Source organism: Myxocyprinus asiaticus, chromosome 22 (genome assembly GCF_019703515.2).
Source record: "Myxocyprinus asiaticus isolate MX2 ecotype Aquarium Trade chromosome 22, UBuf_Myxa_2, whole genome shotgun sequence".
NCBI classification, from domain to species: Eukaryota; Metazoa; Chordata; class Actinopteri; order Cypriniformes; family Catostomidae; genus Myxocyprinus; species Myxocyprinus asiaticus.
In genome coordinates this window covers 39160500-39174034 of record NC_059365.1, presented here as the reverse complement: position 1 = coordinate 39174034, position 13535 = coordinate 39160500, and the positions used below count along the sequence as shown (strand labels likewise).

At 36.0% G+C, this 13535-nt stretch overlaps 1 protein-coding gene across 3 annotated transcripts in view; it reads left to right on the top strand.

Moving 5' to 3' along the window:
• The window catches only part of ppp3cb (protein phosphatase 3, catalytic subunit, beta isozyme), a 98062-nt gene that overhangs the window by 55698 nt on the left and 28829 nt on the right, over positions 1 to 13535 (top strand). For all 3 annotated transcript variants that reach the window (XM_051650072.1, XM_051650070.1, XM_051650071.1), the window contains exons 5-6: positions 4706 to 4851; positions 8084 to 8223. In XM_051650072.1, coding sequence (XP_051506032.1) covers positions 4706 to 4851; positions 8084 to 8223 — 286 coding nt within the window. The remainder of the gene's footprint in view (positions 1 to 4705; positions 4852 to 8083; positions 8224 to 13535) is intronic.

Here is a 13535-nt window from a genome sequence, read left to right as displayed (position 1 = left end):
AAATAATAGATTAATAATAAACTTATAAAAGACACAAACACACAGAGGTGTCGGACAGCTGTCCGTAACTCTCTCTGTCGCACTGCCGTCTCCGGTCGGCCTTATCCCTCTCGGGCTTAATCAGCCTAATTAGGGGCCGGGTGTGTGGAATCACAACCCGGCCCTGCCCTCCGCCCTGCCACATTTCTCCCTTGTTCTCTCGGGCCGGGGAGCCCCCGGCATGACGTACATCCTCCCCCCCTCTTTCCCTGGGGGGAGGTGTGCCCTTCCGGCCCCGTCTGCCGGCAGGTCATCCCTGCCTTCCTGGAACTGGGAGGGTGACAAGGGGAGGGAAACAACAATAAAAAAACATGGTACATACACGCCGTAATGGCCGATGATACCAACTTAATAATATTTTAAAAAGAGAGGGAAAGGCCAATGCGGAGCGGCAGTGGGAGTGAGAGAGGAGAGAGAGATAGAAAAAAAAATGTACTCGCCTGTTCTCCGATACGCCATAGCCTGGTCCTCGGCCAATCCTCCACCCTCTAGTGGATGACAGCCGTGCCTCCCCGAGTGGATCGGAGGCCCTGACCGCTCCAGACGGTCGGTTAGGAACCCCTCCTCCCCTCGCAGTCGGCGGTCGTTCCTCCGCTTTCAGGCGGCTGGGCTCCTCCGTCCCCAGGCGGATGGCCGCGACTGCTCCGTTGGGGTGGATGGTAGTTGCGAGGACTCTACTATGGCACATCCCTCCTCCTTCCCGGGTTTCGGCACCATTGTAACACATTCAATGGAAAGGAGGAGGCGAGAACCGACTTGACAATATAAATAATAGTTTAATAATAAACTTAAACCAAAAGACACAAACACACACAGGTGTCGGACAGCTGTCCGTAACACTCTCTCTGTCGCACTGCCGTCTCCGGTCGGCCTTATCCCTCAGGCTTAATCAGCCTTATTAGGGGCCGGGTGTGCGGAATCACGACCCGGCCTCGCCTTCCGCCCTGCCACAAACATACTGCGAGTTTTAGAACTCAAAACTTCCTCCTCACTGTGAAAAGAGCATTAGTTAAACCAGGCTGACAAAACAACTTGTTCTCTACTTCCTCCACATTGTGATGTCACACTGTGGTAGACATTTGTATCTGACCGCCTCCACAACAACACATCAGCAACACACTTTACCTTATCACTCCTGTTGCCCGTCCAGTAGTGGTGAGCAGTGAGATGGCGAGTAGACAGAGCAGGTCAGTCAAGAGCAGAGAGCCAATCATAATAGTGGGCGTGTACTGACAAGTCTTAAAGGGGAAGCAGCACCAAAACCGAGCTTTCTGACAAAGGGTCAGAATGAGGGTGGAAAATTATCATGTCCTACAAATATATGTTTTTTTGCAAAAAACTTTACTAATATTAACAGTGAACCTCAAGGAACATATTCAAATAAAAAAAATAAAATAAAAAAAGGCATGAACACTTTAACATGAACTAACAATGAATAATACTTTTACAGCATTTATTAATCTTGGTTAATGTTAATTTCAACATATAGTACATTTTTTAAATCAAAAGTTGTGTAACATTAGTTAATGCACTATGAGCTAACTTTAACAATGAACAATTGTATTTTTATTAACTAACATTAACAAAGATTAATAAATGCAGTAAAAAATACATTGTTCATTGTTAGTTCATGATATCTAATGCATTAACTAATGTTAACAAATAGAACCTTATTGCAGTTTTACCAAAAAATTATGAATCACTTTTCCTTTTGAGGATGTCCCAAAATAATGTTTTGTCAGATGTACCTCACTTCTGGGGACATTTTTCAAAAATTTTGTGGGCTACTTTTTTAAAGAGCATTTTGAGAAACTTTAACTACTGAAAAAAGTGGTAACCTGCAATTGTTACCACAACAAACTATTTCTACTTGATCTAACCCATAAAAATTATTTGTGTTGGTGCAGTCTAATGTAGTCACGATACTTTAATTAAGACATGTTAAATAATATTTTGGACTTGAATCAAACCAGTTAATTTAAATGTTACAACAATGAACAGTTGTTACAATACACTGAGTGACATTTATGGTGAAATTAATTTCTTCTTACTCATTTTGATTTTCAATACTTTGCATATTAAAAATGTTTAACTCTTAAAAATAATATAATCCATAATTTATACTCTGATTCTTAATGCACTGCACAAATATGTAATTAATGTAATGTAATTAAATGTGGTCCATTAATACTAATACTAATACAAATCAAATGATATACTTTTTTCAGTGTTAATGCAATATATAAAAGCATTCAAATGTACACTTCAAAAAAAGCACCAGTAGTGTAGTCTACTGTAGTCTAAACTTCTGTCTGGTCATGTGTGGTCTTTTGATTTTTATGTTGATTGAGGCTCTTTTTTTCTTGCCCTTGATCTTGTGTCTTGACTGCTAGTCTGGGTTCACTGTATTCCCAGTCCACATACAGTAGGTGCCTCCTCGTCAATTTTATTTAGAGGGAACTAACTGCTCATCCCTGGCTTGCAGTCTTCCAAGTCCATGGGTTCCTCCTAATCGATATTATTTTGAAGAACCTGACTGCGTGTCCCAGCCATGGACTCACTTCTTGAATCCCCTGTTTTTTTCTGTCCTTCTATTATTGTCCTTCCTGATACAACCTCAGCATATGACCTCTTTCTTCTAGTTTTCACCTCTTCAGTTTCCCAAATCTTTCTTTTCTTTGGCTGAGATATATCCTCCTTTTTTGTATTGTATCCCACAACCTCAGCAAATAACCTCTTTATACTTGATTTCACCTGTTCAGGATCCTCCTTTCTTTAACCTTTGTATAAGACCTCCTTTCCGCCCTTTCAGGTTTCAAAAACTCTTCTCTTGGTCCGAGGTCCATGCTCCCTAGCTTTATATCCCAATAACTTAAAACATACCTTCTTTTCCTGCCTCTGTGTCATCTTCAACTGCTGAGTTCCACTAGAGCGAGCGAATTTATAGCAGAACTGTACTGATGTCATAATGATTATTTGTTTTCCTTTGATTTTGTGTTCCTTTGAATCTATAATCAGAACTACTGTAGTGGTAGCATTGTGATGTCACTGTAACTCTGATGTCATAACACTTATGTAGATACACTAGCAACTGTATAGCAGTAAGGCCCAGCCATCTCTTGTCACCAGAATAGGGTGATATCAGATGACAATGACAAAAAATAAAAATAAAAATAAAAAATAAAAAATCGATACACATGGGAAAAACACAATTAAGCCTTTTCTCAAAAATGTATTATCTAAACATATTTGCAGTACTATACACATATTCTACAAAAAACAGTTTAAAGTAAATGATCAAATACACAATTACATAATTAATTTAATTTGTAATTTCTGTTCAAATTTCAAATATATTATATATTTTAAAATACATACTATTACTTAATATATATTATATAATATTATATATTAAAACACACATATGTATGTATGATATATGTGTGTGTGTGTGTGTATCTTTCCAAAAACATTTTTTTATTGAATATTTTTGTTTATTTTATTTATAAAAATATATACAGTATATGCACTTTTAATGCACATAGAAGAAGTCTTTTGATGCACAGAGAAGAATAAATACAAGAATAAACAGAATAAAATACAACATTAACTACAAACTGCAAAATTAAATAATATATTTGTGATTTCTGCAAGTGAAACAAAAGGCTTTGACATTTTTGCATTTGCTGTTATCCAAAGCTACTTACAGTGCATGTAAGGTATACAGTTTCATTAGTTTGTGTGTTCCCTGGGTATCGAACCCCTGACCCTGGCATTGCTAGTGCCATGCTCTTCCACTTGAGCTCACATCTCTGAGAGTAGGTCAGTGGATTAGCAAGGGGGTGCATTTGCGATTTCATTAACTTCAACTGTACTGTACTGTGCTATTAACATTTCATAGATTTTTAGCTTCTTTTTTTTTTTTTTTTTTGTCTGAAAATAAATAAATAAATCCCAGTATGGCAGAAAATTTACATATATAGATTGGTCCAATCATTAGTTAGAGAGTATGTGTGTGTGTGTGTGTGTGTGTAGAAGATGGAAGGAGAGATTGATATGCAGAGTGATGCAGTGATGTGGCTGAACAGATTGGTAGATTTAGAACGGCACAGAATGTCTCAGACACACAAACACACATCTCTCTCACTCTGTGTACTCTGAAAGTGTAAATAAATGCAAGAGCTTAATGTACAAATTCGATTCATACAGAGATAATAAGCCCTTCAAAACAAGTTCACTTCATTTCTGAGAATGCACACTTTAAAAATGTTTTGTCTGGTAACCTTAAAATTATGCTTCATGTGGTAACATCTGAATTAACTGGTTTGATTCAAGTCAAAAATGTTATGTAATTGCACTAAATGAACCTAACAAATTAGGTTAAAACAGCAAAAGTCATTTTTATGGGTTAAATGAAGTGAGACAGATTAGAGATTTTAATTGATTTTATTTAACATATTGAGGTAATTTGTTTCAGGTATATAAACATGAAATTTCATGTGATTTATTTATTTTTTTTTTTTTTTGCTGTTCAGACTATAAAAACCAAACAGGTTTAAGTCAGATACATAAAAACAATAATAATAGTAAAAAAAGAGATTTTTGCTGCATGTCTAAACATGAATACTTCAAACAGGTGTGTGAACTCTGTCTCTCTCTTTTTCAGGTAAAATCAAATACTCAGAGCAGGTGTATGACGTGTGCATGGATGCGTTTGACTGTCTGCCTTTGGCTGCTCTGATGAATCAGCAGTTTTTGTGCGTTCATGGGGGCCTGTCTCCAGAGATCCACACGTTAGATGACATCAAGAGGGTGAGGGGGACAAACTGGACTAGACAATAGAGAAAAGATCTTATAGGGCTTTTAACACTTGCAATTATTATAATTTTTAAACAACATGGTCTCAGAGAATGAGGTTACTATACTTCCATTTTTTAAAAATTATTTTTACATTGCTTATCATACGTATTGCGTTTCCTGGTGAAATGAACACTAGAGGCACTACAACAACAATGCCTCTTATTCCCTTTCACACAAATCAGGAGTAAAACAACAGATTATCAGTTCATAAACACTTACTTTTCACCCTGTTTCTCGTATATTGCTATCTTATGACATCTGAACACTTTTACTATTGTGCGTGACTTGTAAGGCAATACATTTTAACATATGCATTACATAACCAACTACATTTACAAGCTTGTCGAGAAACATCAAATAGCGTGGTAGCTCAACTGATACGGGTACCAGTCCTGAAGAGCATGCTAGTCGACATGTGAGCCGAAAGTTTCAAAGAAGCACCACAAAGTGACGTGGTTGGTTCAGCAATAGTGTTTTTCATCTCAGATTTGCTTTATATGTAACTAGGTTTAGGTTTAAGGTTTACATTTGACTACTGTAAAGTGGTGTATTTCTAAGTGAAAAAGAATATTCAGCTATGAAAAAATCGTAGGGCAGGACTTGATTTTAACCATCGGAATTCATTAGATTCTGAAAAGTGAGCTCAATGCAAGTTTGCTAAAATTCTTAAATAGGCTTTTTTTCTGTATGTAATATAAAGATATATCTACCAAAATAAAGGAAATCCAAAAAGTTTAAGCATGCCAAATGCATAATATGAATGTAATGGCATAATAGTAATGTTTCATAAATTCATATTTTGCATTATGACATTTTAATTGTTTAGAAAAAAAGAAGTGAAAAATTATTTAGAAGTTCAAAATAAACTTTTTTTCTGCATCTATTGTCATGTTAGCATATTTTTTTACAAATCTTTTTTAAAATCTTAAATCTTTATTGTATTTATCTTTCACTGGCTTAACAGATCCAATCCATGTTCAATGGAAATTATTTATTGTTAGAACAATAAAATAATTTTGTACCTCCTTGTACATATTTAAAGCATAATTCCGAAGTAAAACAGTAATCTAATGACAAAATAAGGTAAGTGGTAAAATATTGGTATCGGCCTATAGTTGTTTATGTTTTGTTTTTAATTAGGGCTGTCGATTTAACAGTGTAATTTAATGCATTTAATTATATGAAAAACAATGTGTTAAAAAAATTTACGTAATTAATCATGCCCCTTACCTGTACGTAAATTGTTAATAAGGAATGTTCCTAGCATCTGAGCAATTCAAAACTTGATGTCCCACCTTGATGCAGTAGGGGGCAGTCAGCATGTCAGCTGTACAGGCAACATGACTCGTCAAAACAATGAGCAGGCAGCACAACCTTCCACAGACTTAATTTGTGGTCAAACTCAGCTGTACAGATTAAAACAGAATGCAGAAATATTGAGATGCGTTTTTTTTTACGTTTCAAACTGTTTAACATCTTAAAAACACACGGCACTGATGTCTAGAGACGCTGAAAACTAGTATAGATTTGATACTAACCAGCTTTGATGCTAACACCCTTTCAAATTCCAAATGTTAATCATTGCTTAATGCAGAGTTAAAAGTGCCTTTAACACAGGGTTAAAAAGACATTAGGAAAAGTGTGAAAAGCCCTTATCTGTGTTTCTAAGTCTTCATAAAGTGCAGTGCTTGTAAATGTTATTGTAGCATGTCTGAAGTCCAAGGCATTAAGTCTTTAGGGGAATTAATATAATCTGTTTTTATAAAAGAATGTTCAGAAGGCAAATCCATTTCCATAACAAGGTCCATTTCATGTTCCTAAGGAAGTCCTTATCGAGCAGTCCTGGTCTGTTTGGGATGTTTTAGACTGAAGACTGAGCTCTAACACCAGACGTTTCACTGATCCTATGTAAATCTCCCCTTATACTTTTGCTTTATTTTCTACGACAATGGGCTGTGCACAAACACAACACACCTTTTTTTAAATTATTATTTCCTCTCTCTCTCTCTCTCTCTCTCTCTCTCTCTCTCTCTCTCAATACAAAAACTCTACATTTGATTTCCAAAGCAGTGCAAAATAAGAAAAAGAAAAGTAAAATAATGATTGGAATAAAATACAAATTATAAAAAGGAATATAAAAGTAATATAAAATATTAACAAATAACATTAGAAAATTAAAAAGAGAGTAAACAAATAGTATAGAAAATATTGACAAAATGAATAGAATAACAGTACAGACTAATATTAGAAATGAACAAATTTAAAGACCCCACAAAATCAAAATGAGAGTTTTAAGGTCCAAGTTTGTTTTTTGTTTTTTTTTTGTGTGTTTTTTTTACTTTGAGGCCATCTTTATGCTAAAGTACTCCTAAAAGTTGAAAAATAAATAAATAAATAAAAATTCTAATTTGGGAAGACAGACTAAAGCTGCATTCCATTCATCTCAGAAAGTCTGAATTTTTCAACTTACTACTAGGAAAATCACTTTCAAGTGATTTGAAAGTGATTTGATTTGATTTGATTCGAAGTTGGACTTCCAACATGGAAACTCGTGCGAAAATCTTTAAATTGCAGAGATCCAGGTGCATGACTTCATGCAAACATGTCAGCACTCAAGGAGATTTACAGAGTTAATGATAAATATTCACTTTTATTCAATATTATCCATCAATTAGTTAAAGTTTCTACATTCTATGATAATTAGTCCTGTTTAACAAATGTTTGCAGAGACAAATGTAAAAAACATGGTAAATTCAGTATTGCTAATCATACACCTGTACAGCAAATGCTAGAAATGCATTATCATTTAACAGCCGAACACATCATAGGCTAACGGAAACATTGCTGTTTTGTTTGCTTACACATCATCTTCCGAGTACTGGCCAATGGAATGGATGACTATATGGTCGGAGTCATTTGGAAATATCAAGTCTTTAACAAAAAGAAATAAATTCTGAAACAAGTTAGATTTACATTTTAAATTTACATTCATGCATTTGACTTTAATTCAAAGTGACAATGCATTAATAATATACATTTTATCAGTCTTTGCATTCCCTGGGAATCGAGCCCATGACCTTTGTACTGTTAAAAGGGATACAAAGAAATAAGTTAAAATAAATAAATACATAAATAATAGTGTTAATAAAGATGTGTTTACTTTGTCTCTCTCTTTTTCTCTCAGTTGGACAGGTTCAAGGAGCCCCCGGCGTTCGGCCCCATGTGTGACCTCCTGTGGTCTGACCCTCTGGAGGACTTCGGCAATGAAAAGAGCCAAGATTACTTCAGCCACAACTCTGTCCGTGGATGCTCTTACTTCTACAGGTATACCGCAACCATTCACATGTAATTTTAATGGAGAACACTTTGAGTATTGATTGGGGAGAAGAGCTGTAGATTTATAAAAAAGATAACACCAGAAAGGTGAGACATAACCCGTAGGAATAAAAACTAACTAATGAAATCTCTTTAGCCCTCTGAAAAAATCAACCTGGTCTCATAGAATCCTGTTACTGTACCTACATTTTTGCAAAATGATTGCGACAGTTTCCTGGTGAAATGAACACTAGAGACACAATAACAACAATGACTTTTATTTACTTTCACACAAATCATGAGTAAATTGGCAGATTATAAGTTCATAAACACTTACTTTTTCATCCTGTTCCCCACACAATGCTATCTTATTACATCTAAACACTTTTACTATAGCACATGATGGCGATACATTTTGAAGTTTGCATTATATAACCAACTACATTTATAAGCTTGTTCACATGCGATCAAATTGCGCGGTAGCTCAAATGATTTGAGCGTTGCACTTGCGATGCAAAAGACTGGAATACGAATCCTGAAGAGCGAGTCGACACATGAGCCCAAAGTGTCTTAGAAGCATCACAATGGGCCTATTTACACTTAGCCACTTCATGCGTTTTTACTGATCGGATTGCTGGTTGAAAAAGCTCATTCCATTTACACTTGGCCACATCAGTGTGTCTCCGCCAAACGGATATAAAGCCGATCATGCTATATGCAAATAAAACAGAGTTCACTTCCGTGATTATGCTAATTCCGTTATTATTTGATTCCAAGTGAATTTGCCCAGCGCGAGTGTGTCTGTGTATGGGCGCGCTGTCTGATTTCCCCCTCGCGGCTTGTCGTAGATAAGACATGTCATGCATGTCAGCTGCACTCATGTCAGTGTTTAGTTTCAGTTTCATCTGCGATCTGCATATGCAAATAAATGAGGAAAAAAGTTCTGTCTCTCTTACAACATGCATTCATTTCTTTCTTTGTCATGTTCTTTCTTTGCGATGCAAGTCCAATGCAAATATTTGGTGACAGCTGTTATATTTCGCATTTTCCCTATGCTGACATTGTGCTGTTTGGGCGGGGTAAAGTTTACATACAGTTGAATTCACAAGTTTACATACACCTTAGCCAAATACATTTAAACTCATTTAATTGTAGAAAGCTTTCCCTGTCTTAGGTCATTTAGGATCACTGCTTTATTTTAAGAATGTGAAATGTCAGAATAATAGTAGAGAGAATGATTTATTTCAGCTTTTATTTCTTTCATCACATTCCCAGTGGGTCAGAAGTTTACATACACTTTGTTAGTATTTGGTCGCATTGCTTTTAAATTGTTTAACGTGGGTGAAACATTTAGGGTAGCCTTCCACAAGCTTCTCACAATAAGTTGCTGGAATTTTGGTCCATTCCTCCAGACAGAACTGGTGTAACTGAGTCAGGTTTGTAGGCCTCCTTGCTCACACATGCTTTTTCAGTTCTGTCCACAAATTTATATCAGATTGAGGTCAGGACTTTGTGATGGCCACTCCAATACCTTGACTTTGTTGTCCTTAAGCCATTTTGCCACAACTTTGGGGTATGCTTGGGGTCATTGTCCATTTTGAAGTCCCATTTGTGACCGAGCTTTATATTATATATTTCAATATATCCACATAATTTTCCTTCCTCATGATGCCATCTATTTTGTGAAGTGTACCAGTCCCTCCTGGAGCAAAGCACCCCCACAACATGATGCTGCCACCCCCATGCTTCACGGTTGGGATGGTGTTCTTTGGCTTGCAAGCCTTACCCTTTTTCCTCCAAACATAACGATGGTCATTATGGCCAAACAGTTCAATTTTTGTTTCATCAGACCAGAGGACATTTCTCCAAAAAGTAAGATTTTTGTCCCCATGTGCACTTGCAAACTGTAGTCTGGCTTTTTATGGCAGTTTTGGAGCAGTGGCTTCTTCCTCGCTGAGCAGCCTTTCAGGTTATTTCGATATAGGACTCGTTTTACTGTGGATATAGATACTTGTCTACCTGTTTCCTGCAGCATCTTCACAAGGTCCTTTGCTGTTGTTCTGGGATTGATTTTCACTTTTCGGACCAAACTACGTTCATCTCTTGGAGACAGAATCCATCTCCCTCCTGGGCGGTATGATGGCTGCGTGGTCCCATGGTGTTTATACTTGCGTACTATTGTTTGTACAGATGAACGTGGTACCTTCAGGCATTTGGAAATTGCTCCCAAGAATGAACCAGACTTGTGGAGGTCCACAATTTTTTTCTGAGATCTTGGCTGATATCTTTTGATTTTCCCATGATGTCAAGCAAAGAGGCACTAAGTTTGAAGGTAGGCCTTAAAATACATCCACAGGTACACCTCAAATTGACTCCAGTTATCCAATTAGCCTATCAGAAGCTAATTGGCTATTTGCCTAAAGGCTGACCCACTGGAACTGTGATATAGTCAATTAAAAGTGAAACAATCTGTATGTAAACAGTTGTTGGAAAAATTACTCATGTCATGCACAAAGTAGATGTCCTAAACGACTTGCCAAAATATGAAATCTGTGGAGTGGTTAAAAAAATGAGTTTTAATGACTTCAACCTAAGTGTATGTAAACTTCTGACTTCAAATATATGTGACTTGAACAGCCAGATGCATTTAGACTTGACCAGTTTTGTCTGGAATGCATCTCAAACCACCTCCTGAAGTGGGCTGAGCGATCGGATTGCAATCCATCTCGAATGCACTTCAGTGGGCATTTACACCTGGTCCTTTCATAATCATGTAGCTTATCCAATCAGTGAAAATGCATGAAGTGGCCAGGTGTAAACAGGCCCAAAATGACTTTGTTGCTTCAGCAATTGTGTTTTCTATCTCACATTTGCTTTTTATGACACTATCGGTTAGGTTTAAGTTTTAGGGTAGGGAGGTTGGTTTTGTTGATTTAAAACTTGATAAACCTTAAAACCTCATCTGTTTGGGAGAACATTTAACTTGCTTTTAGCACCACATAGTGGACATTTAACATCGCAACTGCTTTGATACATGTAATGAATCACATTATATAATATTGCAAAAATGTAACTACAGTCAAGTAATTTTCATGAGATTAGGCTGGAAAAAAAACGCATGACAACATTTTTCTGAGCTACGCTATCCACATTGGTTTTGAAGCTCTATACTCTTACTGTATGTCAACAATTGTCTCATTTGTTTCTACTTTTATTTCCCCTAAAGAAATTTAAGATAAACATCTAAGACAAAGCTGATACTTAAATGTAAATGAGCTATAAAATATAAAATAGCAACCTATAAAGAATCAAATATTCCTCTGGGAATGGTTGTACAGTAAAACTAGGGTGTAGATAAAAGTCCAGTACGTCAAGGATGGAGAGAGTGAATTTAATTGGAATTGTAAAGCAGCCCAAACAGTGACCAGCCTCAGCACAACACAGAATCCCCACAATCCCACGGGAATCTGTGCTCTGCCGTTACCATGACAACTGGCTACTACTGCCAGATCCGCTGAGATATGAAGATATAGAGATAGAGAGAGAAATGATGGTGCAAGAAAAGGAATAAAGGAGAAAGAAAAGAAAATTTTGAGAAAAATGAGTGATCGCAGTAGAGGAGTTTTTAGAAAGAAATGAAGCTAATGTGTGTTCAAACTAGAGCAAACATTGAGCAGGCTGTGAATGAGAGTCTGAGGTGTGAACATTACCCACAATCCTCTCTGTTTTCACATCTTATGAAACCTACAGAAATCAATGAAACTAAACACAATGGATGAAGCCGCTGGTCAGGATGTGTGTGTCATTTATAGAAAATAATGGCTTGCCATGTTTGGTAACTTTGGTCAATTTTTTTCACCTGTTTAGGTTACATTTACATTTAGTCATTTAGCAGACGCTTTTATCCAAAGCAACTTTCAAATGAGGAAAATAGCAAGCAATTTGTCATACAAAGTTCAACAACATCTATAGTGTTGTACTGCCAAGCTCTCAAGGCGGCTGGAGTAGTATAGACAGAGACAGAGAAGGATTTATTTATTTATTTATTTTGTACAGTAAGTGCAAGTTAAGTTCAATAGTAAGTACAATTAGTGTGGACTGGTTAAGTGCTCGGTTAATAACTACCTCCTCCTTGTTTTACTGTCCATTCATTTAAACAATACGTAAAAAAAATAAAAGAAAAAACATTACTCTGGTGAGAACAACAGAAAGTCAGTGGCTATGTTCAGAATTAAATATTACTTCCTGAATAATGTGTAGTATATTGTTTATTGACAATTTTTGTATTCAGTAAGTGAAACAGTAGACATTATGGAACGATAAACATTTAGAACTGTAGTATGCTAAATTGTTGTCACATGTAGGGTTGCCAACTTTTTGTTGCAAGAATATGAGATGTTTGAGCATTTCGAGTGCTTCAGTATGGGACATCTAGAGCAGCGTTCCCCAATTAGTTTTTACCAAGGGCCAAATTCTGTCAACAATACAAAGTGAAGGGCCACGGCCGTTGATGTAATGACACATTTTTTGTGCTGCTGCTATTATTATTATTATTATTATTACCATTGTTGTTTTTATTATTAAAAGAGTCACGCATAAATGTTCATATTTTTTATTAGTTCTTTTAGTATTATTAGCCTGTTTTATTTATTCAAACAATTATGAAATATTTTTGGTATACAGATACACAAAATTACACAACTTTGCCTGCTGAAAAAAAAAAACAAACAACAAAAAAAAAAACTTTCATGAACAATCTGGATCTCCATGTCCTCCATGCGAGACAACTGTTCCTGCTCATCTCCAAACAGGATCTCCTGCACGTTCCCTAATTGCAGATTCAATTATTAGTCCTATTAGTATTAATATTGTTATTCTTAAGGATAATATAAAGTATTGCTATAATTTAAATAAAGAAAAGACCGTGAGCCAATGTTTTCTTATAAATTATTTGTAATATTAGGCTATGCATCATATTTTTTTTCTGTACAATGTTATTCTTAATGTACATCATTCCACGTGTATTTATATCACTGTAACTTGTGTTATATTATCCAGGATTTATAAAAAGAGAAGTTGGGATCTGGAGTCCATTTGGTAGATACTCGTAGATAAATACATGTGCTAAGATAAATATATAGGATGTATATTTATGCAACAGCGCTCTTTACTCATCTCACTAGGCACAGATTATACTGTATACTCCTCAAAATGCAGCAACACCATGGAAAGAACATAATGAAACAGTTATGCCAAATTAGGTATAGGAATGCTTTAACAGTTTTCAATATATCAATCTCTAACAGCTGAAGGTGCGGGCA